Here is a 20,455-nt window from a genome sequence, read left to right as displayed (position 1 = left end):
TGGCAAATAGATACCAGTTCTTGTACAAAGAAAGCAGCTGCCCATTGAACACGAGTATTTCCATACAAATATGTTCTGTATTATAAAAGCATCCAGTGAAATCCTGAGTGATGATAACACTCATCATGCTATTTCTTAATAAAGGTCACTTAGCTGCAGAGACTGAATAAACAAGGACCATCTGGAAAAATAATTACCCAAACAGCATCTTGATTAAAATCAAGAAGATAGTTAGTGACAGAATAAAGCAAACCAAAAGCAATTCAATGGCAAAATACATGCCTGGCATACATAAGGTTCCAAGTTTAGGTCCCAGCATCTCAAGGTCATTTTAGGAGACCCCTGGAGAGCAGATGCCCCTCAGTATAGATAAGATTGAGCTGGGTTCATCTATAGTCTAATTTAGTATAAGGAAGATTTTTAATGCCTAATATAGCTAAGGCATAATAAAGTGTTTGAATGCACTTCAGTGTTTTAAGTTAGCAGAGCTGTGTAGCACTCTGGATATGATTTCCAAAAAGTACTTCAGAATAGGAAGATGCCTATCCATTGATGAGTAATTATTCGATAGCAGCAGTCCCATTGAAAATACAGAAGTGTTCTTAGAATTCAATTTGGGGTTGTATAGTGTGGGGGGGTGGACCATTCAAACCTCAGCTTGCACAACACATAGAGATGGGGTTCTCAAAAACAACACAAGTGTTACAGTACTTATAAAAACATTTACACTGTTTTAAAGATAATAACCTTCTAACACAGTTTATTATCTGATACAAGATAAATGAGATTGAAACTAATCCCAATTCTCACTGAAGTCTTCCATGTGTCATGAAGTACCTTCCAATCTCAGTTTTCCTAAATCTGGCAGTTTTTTTTTTCTAACTGATAACTCCGTTTGAGAGAGTCTTTAAGTGTTTTTTTGCAACTGGGAGACATGAATTTGGAGAAACATGATGTTAAAGAATATAAAGCAATTCTGTTCAAGCAGTTCTGTGATCACATTAATTAGAAATAGTGACCCTGGTTAGTTCGGATGGATGGATGGACTGATATGGCAGCATGGGTAACAGAAAAAGTGGGGGCAGGAAGGAAGGAAGGAATTCAGAAAGAAAACAGGAAGTTGGGGGGGTATCTCAGTGGATCTTTTCTTTGACAATCTCAACAAAACTAGAATGAAATTAAACAAAACTAGAGCATTATTTCCAGAGACCACAAGTGGCATCGCATGCTTCATGGATAGTTCCTGGTCGTGATGAAGGACCATCCCAATGACAGTATGAGCTGTAATGTTGGGAGTATACATTCCCAGAAGTATCATCTCTGATGGGCAAGTCACAGATGAGGGATTAAACTAGACAAGATCCACTGGAAAAGGAAATGTCAACCCATTCCAGTATTCTGCCAAGAAAACTAAATAGACATTCACAAGCAGGACAGTGCTGACATGATACTGGAAAATAAGCCAGCCAGGCTGGAAGCTATAAAATGAGCTACTGGGAAAAAACAGAGGACAAATATCAATAGCACTAGTGTTTATGAGGTGGCTGGATTAAAGCTGAAAGGATGTCCAACTGCTAATGTGGAAGGAAACTTCAGTGTTGCAAAGATATTCTTAATATTGGAACTATGAATCAAAGATATGTCAAGTTTGAACATTAACATTCTGGAAATCAGCAAACTGAAATTGATTGGAATGAGTCACTTCATATCAGAGGAGCATCTGACCTTCTACAATAGAAAAAAAAATCAAAGAAGAAATGGAACAACCATCTTTATTAAGAAAAGAGAATCAAGGCCAATGAATATTTATGGTGATCGAAGAATATGCTTCAACTAGAAAAGTAGAAGAACAGATAATTTGCAACACCCTATTGACACAACACCAAACAAAAAAACCCACCATAATTATTGGAAACTGAAATGCTAAAGCTGAAAGTAAAATATTATCTGGAATAATGGAAAATATTGGGGCTCAGTGTATAAAACAAAGCAGGCGACAGATTAATAATATTCTGCCAAGAAAATTCAATGTTGTAACAAATATCATGGTAGAAGATGTACAAGCTAGATTCAGGAGAAAGAAATCCTGGAATCATGTTGCTAAAGCTGATGGATAATTACAGAGTGTCCAAAAGACAATACACTATCAGAAATATACTTTTTTGTTTATTTTATTGATTATGCAAATATTTTTGATTGTGTAGACCACCACAAATTATAGATAGCCCTTAAAAACATGAGTATACTGAACCACCTCATCTGCCTATTGAAAATGTATATGATGACCAGGAATTACAGAATGGAGGATATTCAGGGGAGGTATGGCAAACTGAAGACGTCTCCACAGAGCCTACGACTGTGACAAAGACCAAAGAACTGGTGAGTAGACTGGTTCCTTGGAACCTCTCTGGAAAAGGAAAGGTTGAGAAATTGCCCACATGTGCTCCTGGTGGCTGCTTCTCATGAGACCCCAGGACAGCAGTTTTCCATGGGTTTGAGTGCCAGGAGACGAAGGGATCAGCCGTTATGCTCACAACCACAGGGGACCCTTTTAGAGGGCACTAAGTTCGCAAGCCTCACTTTCTAACCACTTTCAGAAATCACCTATTAACTGTCTTAAAGCTATTAGAGACCTTCAGAACAACAAGTTTGAAAAGTCATTGGGTGAGTTTATCTCCAACTCTGAACAAAAGAAAAATTAATTATAAGCTTAAGAACTTAAAGAATTTGAAATAAACAGCAAAAACCTATGTAAATAAGATTTTGATCTAAGAAAGTTATAAATGGATTAAGAGTCCAGATAAATTTGGAATATTGACTTTACTATAAGATTTTGGAATTAACAATAAAAAATAAATAGCTTCTCATGGGAAACAGATTTATTTTAGCTATCTTGGCCATTGTAAGTCATAACAAAGGTAAGTTACTTTATGATTTTAGAAACTGAATACTAGAGGGGACTAAAGATTCTAAGCAGAAGGGGAAAAAAAATACAAGCCTGTTCTTGATATCAGTTAATACTGGGACTTACAGAATGACACAAGATGTTATAACATCGGAAACATTAAAGGAGATCTTTGAAGAATGGAGCCAGAAATTAGTAACTACAATATCAGCACTGTCAATAATGATGACTGCTTCTATGGATAGGCTATGTCCAAAAGATGTTAATGAAGGAATGACAGATGTGGAACAAATTTTATCTGACAAGGCAGAGAAAATACAGAATGTGGAACTACAAATGACAGGCCAAGAGAATGATTTGAAAAGGGATGTTTTACTGGATATACAAAAGAAACTGGCTGAAGTTTTAAAAATTAAAAGGGAAATACAAATGATAAACCAAAAGAATGAAAATATTTTCTTAATGGATTTAGAAAAGAGGCTTGTTTAAAGCCTTAAAGAAATCTGTGTGATGGGATCAAGAAGAATTTAAGAGAAATCAAACCCCATGACAATATTTGATTGAATTAAAGATTAAGACTGTTAGAAGTAAAAGGAAAGAATATAAAGTTGGATTATTTCATCAAGGTTAAAATAAGACTTTTTTTTTTTTTGCCACATTCTGGCAACCCTTTATGGACTTTTTGCTGACACCAGGATTGAAAAGTTGATGTTTTATGGATTTGCCTTTAGATAGGGGATGGGGTATGGGATGGAGAGATATCCATTTGTAACTTTATAGGGGGTGAAGAGTTACTAAATTTGTTTATATTTGTTGTGATGAAGGTTGGAAGTAACTTTTTTATATATTTCTTTTCTTTTTTCCTTTTTTTTTCTCTTTTCCTGCACTTTGTATTCCTTTTTTTCTATTCTATTCTCTAAGTTTAGCTTCTATTAGTTTTTACTACTGTAATCAAAATTCTTAATAAAAATTATATTTTAAAAAAGGAATAACAGACTGGAATATGGAGCAACTAAATAGTTCAAAATTAGGAAAGGAGTGTGCCAAGGCTGTCTGTTTATATGCATTTCTCAACCAGTATATAATGAGAAATGTTTCATCAGAAGAAATTGAAACAGGTATTAAAACTTCTAGAAGTAACTTCAACAACCTCCAATAGGCTGCAGATTTCATCTTGATAGCTGGAGGTGAAGAAGAATATTTTGTAGAAAGTGAAAGAGGAGAACAAAGAAGTCAGTTGCTGCTCAATGTAAGCAAAAAAACCCCAAGTTTATGTCAATAGGCAATGCCACCCAATAGGTGGCAAACAACTTGAAGTGATAACAGACTTAATTTTCCTAGGCTAAGAAATTCTCAGGAACAGTGACTGTAGCCATTAAATAAAGAGACATCTGCCCCTTGGAAGAAAGGCTATGACACAGTTAGAGAAAATGTTAACGTGTAGAGACATCACACTGACAGAAAGGGATGTTTTATCAGGGCCCTGATTTTCTTATGTGTAGAATGTGGTTGTGAAGCTAGGCCATCAGAAAGGCTGAAGGAAAAAAAGTGATGCCTTTGAACTGTGGTGCTAGAAAAAAGGTTGAGAGTACCATGGACTACAAGAAGAATAAATCATTCAATACTGGATGAAGTAAAAAGCATATTGTTTACTAGAAGCACTAATAATGAAGCTAAAGCTTAAATATTTTGGACATGTAAGGTAAAGACAAGAATCATTGAAAAAGACCTTGATGCTTGGAAAAATCAGAAGGTAAGGTAGTTAGATACCATCACTAATAACACAAGCATGAGCTTACAAGACCTCAAATAAGTCATTACTGAAAGACAATCCTGGTGAAATGATGTTCATCAGGACACAAAGGGTTGGAAATAACTGAACAACCAAGTAATGGTGTGTGTGTGGGTAGGTGGGTGTACTTTCTCCCCAGATACTAATCAGAGTGTACGTATGCATGCCGTGTGTGTCTGTTTTTGTAGGTCTGTAAGTATTTAATCATGATGGGTATGTATGGGTTGCTGGTTTTTTCATATCTATGTGTGTGAGAGACGGTCTAATAAAATGTTTCTGCTCTCCCCTTATGTTGCATCAATATGTGTCTGTATGTATATGTGCACTGTCTAGGAGGAAGGGAGGCTTACAATGGAGGTCTGTTTGTGTGTGTGTGTGTGTGCGCGCGTGCGCCTTTGAGTCATTGTTGTCTCCTGGCAACTGCCTGGACTACTCTGTCCAGTTTTCTTGGCAAGATTTCAGAAGTGGCTTGCCCTTGCCTTCGTCCTGGGGCCGAGAGAGAGAGACTGGCCCAAGGTCACCCAGCTGGCTTTGTGCCTAAGGCGGGACTAGAACTCACAGTTTCTAGCCTTGTGCCTTAATCACTACACCAAACTGGCTCTCTGCAGAATGGAGGAGTCAGCAGCATTCTGAGCCACTTCCCAACTGCCTCTCCCATAAGGATGAGGTGAAGGGGTTTTCCTTCTCTCTCTCTGCAGTGTCTGGCACAATCTAGCCTAGCTGGAAACCACTTTTTTCTTTTGCTGACTTTTTTTGCCATCCCAAGTTTGGTCCTGTTCTATTCTGTTGTTCTGTTTTTGGAAAGTTAATCTGACGATGGCAGGCAGACAGGCAGAGCCCCAACCTCTTTATATAACTTCTTTCCAACATCCAGTTGGGTTGGAAAGAACAAAAATAGAAATCCCCTCAAGCTGTATGCAAGCAAACCTGAACAAAAAACTCTTTAAGAACATCACACCCAAGATATTTATGTCCATACTGGAACACTCTGGCATGTTCAGAGTCCTGCTGATCCAAATAAACAGGGCAAAAAGAAAGAACAGCATCTGCTGCCCTTCTTCTCTGCATGTTTTGCCCTCAGCTCCTGATCTGGGGAAATTGTCAGGGAGCAGAAGGTGTTTGGGTCCCCTCACAGGTCACCAGCTGCTCAGCATCATCACATCTCTGGGCCTTTGGGATGCATCTTTTAAAAACATAAAGCAGGATGCTACACCCAGTGAGTTACTGAAGCTGCCTTGATGAGGGCCATTCTGAGAATCCCAAAGAAAGGTCAGCAGAAGATGAGGCACTGTCATCCTTTGCTATTTCAATCAGAAGGTGATAGGAGAGAGGCAGTGATATACTTCCCTGACAGGGGAAGCGAGAGCCTCGCTTTCCACTTCTCTTAAAATAGCACAATTGAACTATCTGCATTACAATTTGCTGCCAGCTGTAATTGGAGATTATGCATGCATATCAACTCTCCTTTCAAAACATTACATTTTGCATTATTTATCCAGGGATGCAAATTCTTCCCTGCTTCTCCCTGCTTGCCTATTGCCAGTTTTGAAAATCTGATGCTAAAATCCATGTTATAGCTTGATTTTCAAAAGAAGGGACATCCAGTTGCCCTACTGGTGTCACAGCCTTTTGGCAAATGTGCCTAGCACGTCACTTTGTAGAAAAAGGCTTTCATTGCCTTTCATTTCATTGGAATATTCTAATGAAATTGATAGTTTAACTGTAGATATGGTCATATCTGTTATGAAATTTGCTACCGCTTAATCTTGTTTGGCTACAGAGATGAAGGACGGTGATCCTGAATGAGAAGTTGTGGGAAAAATCAACCATGAGGTTAATTAATACAGGGTTTAGGTCATCCTGAAAAATCTATTCACAATCTAAGGACATAGATGAGCCCAACAAGTTTTGATTAAAGGTTGGTTTTAAACCAATATATTTCCTACAATACCACAGAATCACTTTATATCAGACCTGATTGTTTTTCTACAGTTGGCTAAGCACAAATCATCAACTCCACCATATTCAATCTTCAACTGATTTCACACACAACCAATTCTGTCTTCAAATTAGATGCTGGACATCTATGGAGCAGGGAAGTCAGCAGAAGAAGGGTTTTGTAGCTTCCTCAGGCTTATCACTATATACAAGACTTCTATTTGAGCTGGTTCTTGGTAAAGGTGGACAAAAGAACTTGATCAGTAGCTAGAGCTTGTTTTTGCTAGTATTAATGGTAGGCCTTAACCCTGATAAGAGCAGCTGAATAGAAATGAGGAGGAGGTAAACCAATATATCTGAATAGCATAGGTTGTAGTAGCTTTGAAGGCCACATTCTGTAATGTTTTCACTAGCGGTGGTTGAGAATGCAACTCCCAGCATTACCGTTTTCTGCCATGTATATTAACATTGATTAAAAGGCTCCCTGGCTCTCCACAACTCCCCAATTTAAAAAGACCCCAATGGGGGACTTCCCTCATAAGATCTGCACTTGAGATTTTATCACAACATGACAGTCGTAATGTTTTACAAAGAAAAGCAGGAAATTCACACAGACACTTTAGTTATCTTACCGGTAAGTATAGGAACAACATGAGTATTTCTTGGAAATTCTCTCTTCCTTTGAAAGAAATTTCTGAAGCAAATTCTTGCCAATCATCTGGGAAGAGAACCTCTTATCTGGCAAAAATATAATCTGTCACCATTAGCAAACACATTATTCACATTTGTGTAAATCTTGAGTACCCCTCAGTATTATACTGAAGTACTACCAGATAGGATGTTGATGGCAGGAAATGGCTTGCTACAGAACTCTAAGATGAAGAGAACCGTGTCAAGGCCCTTTCCTCCACACTTAATTCCCCTGACTGAGGAGCTCTCTAAGAACTTACAGTTGATGGCTAGGAAAGGTGTAAAGACCTTTGAATACGCTGATGCCCAATACTAATATTTAATCATTGGTGTTATTCAATGAACATGCCTTGGTGACCATAGCAACTGCATACCACATAGCTCTCACAGTGGGTCGGCTTAGGGTGGGTGTGGAAGGGGATAGAAACATTTGTCAGCCACAACATCTTATCACCAGCACACTAGAAAATTGCTATTCTTGGTAATGAAAGAAAATCTTGCCATGACAGTGCTTCTCTTATCCATTATCTGGTCAGGAAGTATTGGAGATGAGGCATTTGCATGATTAGCTAAGACTGAATAATTATTTTTCTTATTTGGGAAACTTTGGTCCTATGTTGGTTCCTTAGCTGTGATATAAAATGCAGCCTTTTTTTAAGCAGAACAATGAACCAGATGATGATCATGATCATGATCATGATATTGTTCAGCTGTGGATTTTGGAATGATGATGTTCTGACTCATAAGTATAAAAGAGGATATGTCTTTCCTGAAAAAAAAAAGTACGTAGTTGTCTCATATCCCTTTAGTTATGTACCATTCCTCAGAAGTATCATTGCTATGAAGAGTATAAAATCCAAGTGGCCATAAAAGATTTAATTCAGTGAGGAGAGCTCTAAGGCACCAGCCACCCCCAAGAATAACTACTACCCTTCCCACCCCTGGTGAGACGGCAGAGCCAAGGGGCCTGCCTCACCTCCAGGGACAGAGTGTTCCAGAGGGCGGGAGCTGCTGCAGGGAAGGCCCGCCTCCTGGGCCCCTCCAGATGGCATTCTCTTACAGACAGGGTCCATAACATGCCCTCTCTGCATGACCGGGTGGGACAGGTCGATGTCATGGGGATGAGACGATACTATTTGTACAGTATTATACAGTAACACTGTTCCGGCTCACATACAAATTCGACTTAAGGACAGACCTTGGGAACAGAAGTGTATTACTTCGAAAGTTTGGTGTCCTCGTAAGAACGTCACCACCTTCAGGAGACTGAACAGTGCAAGACCCTGAATAGATCAAGTGATTTCTGAATACAGTAGTGGTGGTGAACTATTTCCCAAAACATTTATGTCTTTTCCCACTTCTGAGATCAGAAAAATAGGGACAGTGAAAGCAATGTGCATATAATCAGAGAGATTCTTAATAAATACAGTATCTATTCCTGAGCTTTAAATAATTATTTAAATATCCGCCTGACATTAGTCACATTCAAGACTTGTGTAGTAATAAGTTATGCATTGCTGATTTTCTACTTATAAAACCCTGTGATTTGGTTGGAGACCCAATCAATAAAATTTGGTTTTAACTGAGCTTCACTGGAATAAGGGCTTCGCAGTGTAAGGGCTTCATTTCAGCACTAGGTCATTTGTATGAAACAGCACAAGTGGGAAAAAAGAACCGAAAAGCAGGGATTTTAAGCACGTGAAGTACTATTTTCGTAACATTACTTCCAACATTATAATCTAAAACATGTCAGCAACCTTGTCCAAAAAAAGAAAAGAAAAAAAAATGTATGAAAACATCCAATTTGGAATACCAGGATGTTTTCACTGCGCTGTCGCAGCATAAGGGCAGTGCATACTGACATTTACCAAAGCGTCTTCCATTTTCACTGGCTGTTTCTTCAGCTGTTCTGTAAGTGAAAAGAAAAATTCATAAAGTATCCAACGCCGTGTTCTAAACCAGTCTTGTTAGCGTACGGATCCTCCCTCTATCCTGAAATCCTTGATCATGATATCTGATATCACTCTTCACTTGTTTTTCATACCTATGTTACCAACATCGTGCCTGCCGAATGCATATGGACTATAACTATGATCATGCTGGAATGGAATTCTGAGAGCTGAAATTCAAATACATCTGAAGAACATCAGATCAAGAAAGGGTCTGACAACTTAGTTAATTATCTGACATTTCTTCTAGTTGTATCTGTGATTATCACTTCCCCCTTTTTTTAAAAAAATATTGCCTACATTTTTATTCATTGGTGTATTTTTTTTTATTAAGTTTATGAGCTGCTTTGCTCCATATGTAAATATTCAAGGAGGTGTACAACAATTAAAATGCTCTGATCCCCAAACTAAAACAATGCTATGACTTAAAATAATATAACTTTTAATATCTTTTTTTTCCTCAGTGCTGAAACTTACTGACTCTAGTAGCATCAGTTATCATGGGATACAGTGATGAACGCTGGGAATTTCCACCACACTGAATGAACAGTTGGCCTGGCTCTTTTCACTGATGTCATCTAAAAATGATCATGCCACACCATATATTTTAGCAAAACACTTTCTTGCATTTAATACAGCACCTCCTTTTATGATTCCAGAATGTTGAGTGGCCAAAACAAGATCCACTTTCCTCTTTGAGGCAAAATGTAAGCATGTTAATTTTTTTTAAAAAGAGAAATTACAAAATAAATTCCATACAAGAGAATGACAAGAAGATTCCCAAGATGTTTCCTGAACCATAGGTGAGCCTTCTCTTTGCTCCTAAATTAACTAGGCAAGGACCTGGTTACTTTACTGAACGAGTGCCAAGAATCTGCATTCAGGTGTTTGTGCCAGCCTTATTTTCTTTAATGACTCACAAATGGATCTCTGTATGCGTGGTGATCTTTCTATCCTTCCCAAAGAGACTTTATTCTCTAACTATTTTCTTCTATTTTTCTTTCTACAGTATATCGCATTTGCCTCCCTCTTCTTCATTCTGGTTTCCATCACTACCTTTTGCCTCGAGACCCATGAGAGATTTAACCCTATCGTTAACAAGACAGAGAAGGAAATTGTTGGAAATGACACCCAGGTGCGGGTCTATCAGGAGACCGAGACGGAGGCTTTCCTGACCTACATTGAAGGGGTCTGCGTGATTTGGTTTACTTTTGAGTTTCTGATGAGGGTCATTTTCTGCCCCAACAAGATGGAATTTATCAAAAATACCTTGAATATCATTGACTTTGTGGCCATTCTCCCCTTTTACCTGGAGGTTGGACTCAGTGGCCTGTCTTCCAAAGCTGCTAAGGATGTTTTGGGCTTCTTGCGGGTGGTCCGGTTTGTGCGAATCCTGCGAATTTTCAAGCTGACCCGCCACTTCGTAGGACTGCGGGTTTTGGGTCACACTCTCCGTGCCAGCACAAATGAATTCTTGCTGCTCATCATCTTCTTGGCACTGGGCGTCTTAATCTTTGCCACGATGATCTACTATGCCGAGAGAATAGGTGCTAAACCCAATGACCCTAGTGCCAGCGAACACACACATTTTAAAAACATCCCCATTGGCTTCTGGTGGGCTGTGGTCACCATGACTACCCTGGGCTACGGAGACATGTATCCTCAGACTTGGTCAGGCATGCTGGTGGGGGCCCTCTGTGCTCTTGCGGGTGTGCTGACCATTGCCATGCCTGTACCCGTCATTGTGAACAATTTTGGAATGTATTACTCCTTAGCTATGGCTAAGCAGAAGCTACCAAAGAAAAAAAAGAAGCATATCCCACGGCCGCCGCAGCTGGGATCCCCCAATTATTGTAAATCTGTCATAAACTCTCCACACCACAGTACTCAGAGCGACACATGCCCACTCGCCCAGGAAGAAATGTTAGAAATTAACAGAGCAGGTAGGAAACCTCTTAGAGGAATGTCCATCTGACTTTTAATCTCCGTCCTTTCTAGAGCTTGAAAGATTCAGTCAGACTGCTTTCTTAGCCCAATGGGTAGCACGTTACCCCATTACTGTCCCACGACCGCATATGGAATCATGTGTGGGACATACAGGTTGCAGGGACAGGTGACGAACAGGAAACCCTGTTAAGCAAAACTTAGCAGTGCACAGGTCTGTTAGGAGCCTTCAAATCAATCCTGTTTAACAGGATACTTAAAGGATCTGAAGGAATAACTAGATTGAGCAGAAGCATATTTGTAGAGTTCTACAACTTTCACTGACAGACTACGTTTCTATTTCAGGATGGTTCTCAAAGTTTGTCTGCTGCCTAGTGTATTAGCAGCCAAGGGCACAGTTCTTGCCCTGGAAAGAAAACACAAATGTACCGTACATTTTCCCCTAGCTTTCCCCTTTTGTTCTTAGCTACTTCTAAAGTTGCAGGAAACCATGGATTTGGGGTGGGGGGGGGGGGTTAGAGGAACAACGTAAACAGTAACTTATATCTACATGCAGATCCATAAGGAAAACACTTTTTTTTCCCCCAAGTGGTTATTACTCATTAGAATGACAGCTTAGATTTCTTAAAGACCTGTGATGAGGTTTGGAAAGGAACAAAGCTAAATGTAAGGATTTCGTTCTGTGGCAGGCACTTCAACCCATTTGATTATAGTAGAATCATACAGAAGCTTAGCACTTAGAATTCAAACCACAAGGTGCATCAATGCTTTCTCATGAAAACTTAGTCTACAATCAACAGCTTCTTCAACCATCTACTATTAAAAGGCTGATTGAAAAAGGGGAGCATGGTGGCCATTTGGGGCAGATTTGTTCTGAAGAGCCTTGAGCGATAATCTCACAGGGTATCTTTTAAAATAACAATAACAATAATGATAATGATAATGATAAATGAAAGCAATAAGAAAATATTCCCATTTGGACAAAACTATTTTTCACATTGGTTCAACATAGAGGTTGGGGAATAAGAATACTGGTCATCATGGAATATGTTATAATATCCCATGGCTAGTGGTCAGTTATGGGACTATCTCAGTTTTATGAGACTCCTCAAAGAGCACACAAACATACAGGGCTTTGATCTGATTAGTTCAACCCCATAATCTACCTCTACCCATGGAATATAATTGACCTATTCTGTGGAAAAAAATGTAATTTTAAGGAAAATAAACACAAATTATTTTGGCTGGTGAAATCAACGTAAGTTGCAAGCCATGTGCAATATTCAGCCTAAGTGTTGGGTGGCGGGGAACACTTCTGATTGGTATATATTGAGAAAAAGTCATTTATACAGCAGTTCATGCTAAACTTTAGTGATTAAGAAACCTGTTTAAAGGATGAGCTTATGATGGTCTTGCAGTACCATTTATTTATTTACTTTTGTGGAAAATCTAATTTATTGCTCCATGTGGGTGAGGACTCTTCTCTTTCCATCTCATAGCCATGCATGTGGATGCTATTGAAAGAACACAAAAGAAGTATAACTTTCCTTTGTGTGTGTGGCTTCACCAGTGCCAAATGCTAATTTCTAGGAGATGACGAAGTGATAGTAGAACTTTTCAGTTATTTCTTTGTGGAACTTGAAAATCCATCCAGATGGGTAAAAGTTTTCATTTTTGCCTCTGTTTTTCCTTGTGGATTTTTTTTTAATCTTTTAATTTAATTTGAAGACTTCCATTGCCCCAGGCTGGCCACAATCCATGCAAATGACTGCCTCGTTACTGTTTTACCCTTTGCACATACCTACATGGTTTGTCTCTGCCCATTCTTCTCAGGTTGCAAATGCTTATCACAAAGTCATCACCAAGAATAATGCAACTTCTTCATGAGTAAAGAAGTACATGTATGATTCTGTAACACAGGGACGATAAAACAATGCTTACGAAGCAGTATGCTGCATACTTCCAATTGCTGAACAATGTCCCTGCATATTGGGTGCCTGTAGTCCAGAGTAGAACCATTTGGTTTTCATGGAGGCTCTAAAATCATATGTGACCCATGTGGGTAAAAAGGTTCTGTGGCCACCTGTTATCATTGATCTATTTCTTCTTACATGTAGAATTCTGTGCAGAATGAAATGAACTGGACTGTATATGACATAAGCCAAGCAGCTATTTCGTACTAGTTATGACTGGACTAGCACCTCTATGCAGCCAGTTCACATTAGGGTGTCAGTGCAAATGGTTCTATACATGAAAAAGATTATGTGCAGAAAACAATTGGCCAGCTTGCATGCATGAGCCTTAATGCCAACCGTTTGTTTCTGCTTTTCATCAGCTCCAAGAGCCCATTTGTAATTTGTTTAATAGAGTTGGATTACAGTACCTGGTCATTTATTCAGTACAATTGAAGCAAATGTTTAATACTTAATTGGCAGGGAGGGCAGTAAGAAGTTGAGGAGGGTTCTGTCATTTTCAGAATCAAGAGATCTGGAGATTCCAAGGTGATAATGTATGCCCTATTTCCTGTGTATGAGTGCCATCATCACTCAAGCTTCTAAGTATCAGTCCCAGGACTTAGATATCCCAACCCTGGAAGTGAGAAGAAACCAAAGAGAATCACAACCAACACACAATTATCAGTGGCTAAGGAATAGATAGCATCTGAGAAGCACTGTAGATGCCCTCTCTATCGTAGGTTACTTTAGTTACTCTCATCTTCAGATCTGAACATGCTTTCTTTACAAATTTGTTATAATTCTTAGCATGTAGTGATCAGCTACTACCTTGTTGTATAGAATACAAGGAAGCAAGCTGCTTCAGAGGCAGACTTAATTAATGTTATGTGCACCTTGCAATAAGATATTGATCAGCTGTAGTCAGTTTCTGGTGCAGTAGGAAATTTTTAAAGTAGATTATTTTAAAATAATGTATTAAGATATCCCAAATTTCATTTAAATCTCCCTCTAATGGCTGCTGTCATTGCCAACACTAGTAAATTCCAGTTCCTACATGTTTGCACAGGTATCTGTTTTCTCCAGCTTTTACAGTCCATGTTACGGAAGAGACACTTTTTTTTTTTCTTCTGAAGAGTTTTGGAGTGCTTAAAAAGCTACTGAGAAGAGTAAAATGGGTGCATTTGTGCACCAGGTACCTAGCTGTCGTCATTCTGGGAGAAACATTTGATGTGGCTCTGTGCTTGGTGCAACTTTCCAATGGTTAGAAGTAGGGAACATTTTCTAGGCTATCAGATGAGCTGGGGTAAATACCATGCTCAGGCTCGGGCCAACTCTAACAATGTAGTAAAGGTATAATAGTGGATAATACGTTGTGTTTGCTGATTCTACTAAGGTGATATGAGCCTAAGCACCACACAACTTCATTTAGGATGGTCTAGATGTCTTTGTTTTGAGGATTCATTAGAAACTGCATAACCAGCTTCACTACAGGATTGCACTACCTACCTCATAATGGATAGTTTACTTTAACAGAACTGTTTTGCCTTATTGAAGGAAAAGTGATTCCTGATCTTAGTTGCACAGAAGCAAAATCACTAAAGCCAGCGAGGTATATTTGAATGCAGTAAAAGTCAGGCAAGATTGTATCTGGTGAGCATATTTGCAGTTTTCCGAGCTTGATGTGAGCACTTTCACAAAATGGCTGCCATAAAAGCACCTACCTACTCACATTCATAGATTTGTTCAGTCAAAAACACTAATGTATCCAACAGCAGGCTAGTGATGGTGCTCCCTGCCATCTGCTCTAACAAACTGTCTTCCCCCTACCTCCAAAACGCAGTCTATAATCTCATATTACTTTGCCTTCTTCCTGGAACTTCAGCAGCCACCCGCCATTATTGTTTTCTAAGAATGCCTGCAGAACCCATGTGAGTCCATAGGCACTCTTGCAAATCTGTATGGTGTTTGATTTGCAGCAAGACAGCTTCCCACCGTTTTAATTACACAAAAAACTGGTGGAACATGGAGTCTAGTGGCAGTGTCCATGGGTATAGTGATGTTCCCATTACCTAACCCAAAGGGAACAGTACATTTGCGGCATGTCATCACTTAGGAGTAAAGTGTGCTTTTCATATGCAGAAGGCCTCAGATTCCATCTCCAATATATCCAGGGTGAGCTTGGAAGTTCTTCTGGAACGATGTGGAATTCTCCCATTTAATAAAAACAAAGCAGGACCGGTGGTTATGCTTAGCAGAAGTTGACTCCTAGGTTCCAGTGAAACAACCCTAAACTTTATCCATTAAATGATCATTCTACCCCAGCTCATCCCACACCCACACAGATGCCAGACTTAAGGCAAAATGAAGCCATTCCAATGTTCAGATTTATAACAGGCTTAAATAACGGATATAACAAATACGTATTTGTTTTAATCTGGGGCTCATTACAGAAGCACCATTTTTATGTTCTTTGGACTGGAGCCCTTACCTTTCTTGCTATCTTTATCAGAACCAAGAGAAGAGAATTTGCGTTTCAGACCTTTCCCTGAAAGAGAGAAAAATCACCAGAGATTTCACGTTAACAGGCCATTTATTTATGAAAAAGAACAAAAAGCACGATATGTTTCAATCACTTAATTTAACACTGTTTGCCGCAATGATCAAGTCATAACTGTGATTCAGCTCCTCATAGACCAGTGAGAAGGATATAAACATAGTGAGGGAGGACATTACGTTTCCATGGGTATGCCATGAAAATGGGGTTTACGTAGCAAGCTTTCCCCCTTGAGCCTGTTATACTGAGGAACACTTTTTAGGGGTCTTGCTAGCATTACATTGGACATTTCTCTGCTGAGACTGATGAGGCTGGAGAAACTCACTGTGTGATTGCCTGATGTCATACAATAAGAAGTCTAAAGCATTATGAGGTTAAGGAGGAGAACATGATTGAGGGATGCAGCTTTATTATATGGGGTTTATGATGCAGACTCACGTCTTAAAGGAGAATTTGGGATGGATCCATTCTGAACTGAAACAGCAAAGCATAAACACTGACATCTTGCTATTTTGGATTCTTCTGAGACAGGGAAAATTGAGATTTTTCCAGATTTCAATGCAAAGTCAGTTTTACTTTGGCTGTCGCTTTTGCTATGTCAGAGATAGAGACACAAGTAGAAATTGAATAGAGTTTGAAGGGTTATTTATTTCCCCAAACTTGCATTGAACTCGAATTGCTGTTGGAACATTTCAGCCCACCTTGACTTAATTTGTCTCCCTAGAATCAATATAATGGTCTAAAAGTCTACATTTCTTTATTAAAACACATGATTTCAAATAGTATGCATAGCGTTCGCTCCTCCAATATTATCCTTACTAAGAGATTAGGTTAAAAGGTAGGGATTGACCTTATCTGAGGTAAACTAGATCCTGAATTCTCCGGATTCTAGACTTTCACATTCACCATGACACCACACTGGCTGTCCTTCAACACATTCCATGTTTCTATAATTAAAATAAATAGTTCAATGATTATGCTGTTTATGATCATCCCAATTTGAAATTCTAGCTTTAGCAATACAATATTATCTCTGTTTAGGAATGTCTAAATCCTGGATTCACTCATGTGTGACTAATAAATAGAGGCAACTGTGTTTCAGTTCCTTAAATACCAAGATTGGACAATCATTCACTCTCTGTTGCAATGAAAGCCTGGCAGCTATGTAATTTACTTGACACTGGAAATTCATGAATGTGAATGTCAGTCACCCATGTGAAACTGGGAAGGAGGAAAATGAGCAGCTCTCTACCTTGTGGCGTTATTCAAATCTATTTGCTTCACTGAAAATCATGCCATCACAGGGTTACGTTGACAGCCATCTGACCTTCATTGGTCACTTCCTGCACCAATGCTAATCGACATCAATGCAGCTGTGCTAAAAAAAATCCAAGACAATGATCTGATCTGAATTCGGAATTATGCCTTAAAATCAGAACTTGCAAAAAAAAATGGGAAGCTAAAGCACTGATGATTTGAATCCTGGAGCTGGTGATAAAGTTTATACTAGGCCACTAGCAGAGAACAAATGATGGTTAGTTTGCATAACTAGAAAAAGGAGCAAATGATCATTTCATAGGGATCTTTTCAGTGTACTTTTTCTTACTCTCTTATACATGTTATCAACTTCTGCTGAGGTCCTTCTGCATCTGCTATTTTCATTAACTAACCATTCTTGTGCTCATGGTCCTTCACATTCATTCCCATTCCATGAATGGCACATATCCCATGATCATGATGTTGCAGTGTTTATTATCTAAGAATGAACCTAAACTCAGGGATCTTAAGGGATAATAGGGAGAGGTAGTACCCACATTAAATCTCCCTCTCCCAGCTGTATCCTGAATGTAATACAATATCCTTCAATGTCTGACCTGTGCATAAAGCATCCTAATAGAACATTGCTATGGCGTTAGTATGATTTCATAGATAGGGCCACTATCTATGATAGGCCGTAAGTACTGCAAGACCACTTCAAGTTCCGAGGTACATGTTTGGAAGTGCTGCTGGGAACAAACCTTTTTTTCAGGATTGCCCAACTGAAACTTTCCAGAGTGACCTGTTAAAGAAAGACTGCCTGACCTTCACATGCTTATTTTGACCCCTTGGCTTCAGCTGTCAGTAAACCATTGTGCCACCTCACTTATTCTTAGAGGTATGAGACAGTGTGCCTCTAAAAATGGGGGTATTGTCTAGGAGGGAGGTCACAGTGTTGGCCAGTAAGGTTTGAGAGAGATTATTCGCTGAAGGAACTTTCCTGGGACCTACACTTCCTGGAAGGATCCAATTCAACTCACTGGTGAGTAAATACTCACAGGTAGGTTGGGAATAAGGGCCTCTGGGTTTAGCATGCTAAGCTAAATTTTACCAACATAAGTTCTATTGGTATGAAGATGACATTGAAGATCACACACAGAGACACACGCATGAGACAATGATAAGCGTTATTAAAAGCAATATTACTGGTTCAAAAAAGCTAAAGTGATAAAGCTTTGAAATAGCTAAAAAATCAGCTGCTGTATAGGAACAAATGAAGTCTTTACATGTTCTTCATGTTTCTCTTTTTCTCTCTTTCTCACTATTTAGTTTATTTATTTATTTATTTACCTCTATATGTTGCTTCCAACTTATATATGTTACAGACTGTCACATTTTATATTCTGAAGTTTTTCTTCAATTGTCATCAACCTGAGTTCCATACTGGGCAACAGAAGGACATTAGAATACAGTTCTTTAAATCCAAAACAACAAGGGATATCACAGGCTGTAGGTAAAGTCCACTGAGGTTGTGACACACACACAAATCCTGATGAAAAAGGTATAAGTGCCAAAAGAAAAAGTAAGTACTTGATGCAACATGGCACTAATTGGCTATGCTGCTCTCTTTAGTACTCTCTGCATGGGAAACAAGTTAAGTTGCATAGCTCTCCAGCAGAATAATTCCAAAATGTATCTGCTGAAAGAGAATTCCACTCCTGTTTTCAAAATCACTTCTACCATAGCTCCAAGCTGTACTTGCATCCCTCATCTTTCTAAGCTGTCATGTTCTCATTTCATCATTACTTGTCTGGGTTTTCTTGTCTCTTCTGTAATTCTTTATATTATAATTAATGACTAATATGCTAGCCTACCCTTAACAATTGAGATGAGCCCATGATTTTCAATGGAACTTACTCCTAAGAAAGAGTACTTAGCATTGGAATGAGTCATCTCCTTTTCCCATAAACAGTGGAGCAGAGATGGATCTTCCTTTTGGAATCCCTCCAGAGCAGCATTTCTCAACCTTGGCAACTTTAAGATAGGTGGGCTGCAGCTCCCAGAATCCCCCAGCCATCTGGGGAATTCTGGGAGTTGAAGTCTACCTATTTTAATATTGCCAAGGTTGAGAAACACTGCTCTAGAGCTCTGGCACATATAAATATCCAATATTTCTTTCTGAGCACAGTCTGCTGCACAAGGTAGATGGATATTTTGCTGAACTAGAGCCTGATTGAAAATGTCCCTTTTATTTTCAATGAAGCAAATCTTGATAGGTGGTTTTGTGTTTAGCTCTCAATAAAAGAGAAATAAATATATGGCTGTAATCTATAATGATATCTCATTCTGAATGCATACAGAAGGGGAAAAATTATTGAGGCTGGATCCTAATTTGTCACATTTTAATTGAGCCTAACTTAAGTCACAGTGATTAAAGCATGAGTAACTGGAATGAATTCCATTACAAATACACATATAAATATGGGGTGGGGTGGGAAGAACAAATAAATAAAGAGTATTAACAATTCGTCCAGTGTAAATCAGAATTCTAAACTTAACAGTGTAAGTGCAGTCTCCCAAAAGTGAATTAAATGTATGATTGAATTAGAATTTTACCAAATCTAATGAAACCATGAATATAATTGAAGAAATATTTTCACTTTGAAACTAACAGCTAAATAACTTGCTCTCAGTTAGAACTTAAACAAAAGTTTGTTTTTATGAAGAAATAAAATCCTATTTTTAAATTAGCTTGAAGATTTATTTATTAAAAAGAAAATAACATCTTTAAGTTAGGTGCCATTGAGTCAGGCCCAGGCCCTAGCAACTATATGGATAATGCCCACCATCTCAGCCTGCCCAAACTATAATCCATACCTCTTCCAAGGGCATTCCAGGGAGCATCTAGACCCCATTGATCCACCTGATCCATTCTCCCCTTCCACTTCCCTCAATTTTGCCAAGCATAGTTGTTTTTCCTAGTTTATCACCTGCTCTCATCTGAAGCCCCAAGTATGTGACTTTCCACTTCTTGATCATCACTTCAAGTGACTAGTCAGGACTTTATTTCATCCAGGACCAACTGGTTTTTCTTGAAGCCCATGATACTTAATAATGGTTTCTAGATCCATTATCCTTTGAATAATGATTCAAAGGCATCTATGTTCTTCCTTTCGATCTTTCTCAATGTCCAGATTTCACAGCTGCATGTTACTCCTAGAAAAGCCATTACTTTAATTATTCTGATCTTCCATTGTCACAGAAATACCCTTATCTTTCATGATCTTGTCTAAGTTTGCCCTTGCCTTCTTCCCTTGAACCAAACTCCTCTGCTGTCCATCTTGATTTGAGTCCAAGAAAACAAAAACTATCAACTACATTCACTCCCTCACATCAACTGTGAATTCATTAGCATGCTGGTTGACATTACCTTTGTAACTTTAACTTTAATCCAGAATTTTCACTTTCCAT

General features: G+C 38.7%; 1 protein-coding gene across 2 annotated transcripts in view; it reads left to right on the top strand.

Annotated features, from left to right (window-relative positions):
- Positions 1–20,455, top strand: part of KCNC1 (potassium voltage-gated channel subfamily C member 1) — a 126,143-nt gene that overhangs the window by 96,487 nt on the left and 9,201 nt on the right. For both annotated transcript variants that reach the window (XM_063289386.1, XM_063289387.1), the window contains exon 2: positions 10,284–11,217. In XM_063289386.1, coding sequence (XP_063145456.1) covers positions 10,284–11,217 — 934 coding nt within the window. The remainder of the gene's footprint in view (positions 1–10,283; positions 11,218–20,455) is intronic.

This window comes from Candoia aspera, chromosome 1 (assembly GCF_035149785.1).
Source record: "Candoia aspera isolate rCanAsp1 chromosome 1, rCanAsp1.hap2, whole genome shotgun sequence".
In the NCBI taxonomy this organism is placed as follows: Eukaryota; Metazoa; Chordata; class Lepidosauria; order Squamata; family Boidae; genus Candoia; species Candoia aspera.
This window is presented reverse-complemented; position numbering and strand designations above follow the sequence as displayed.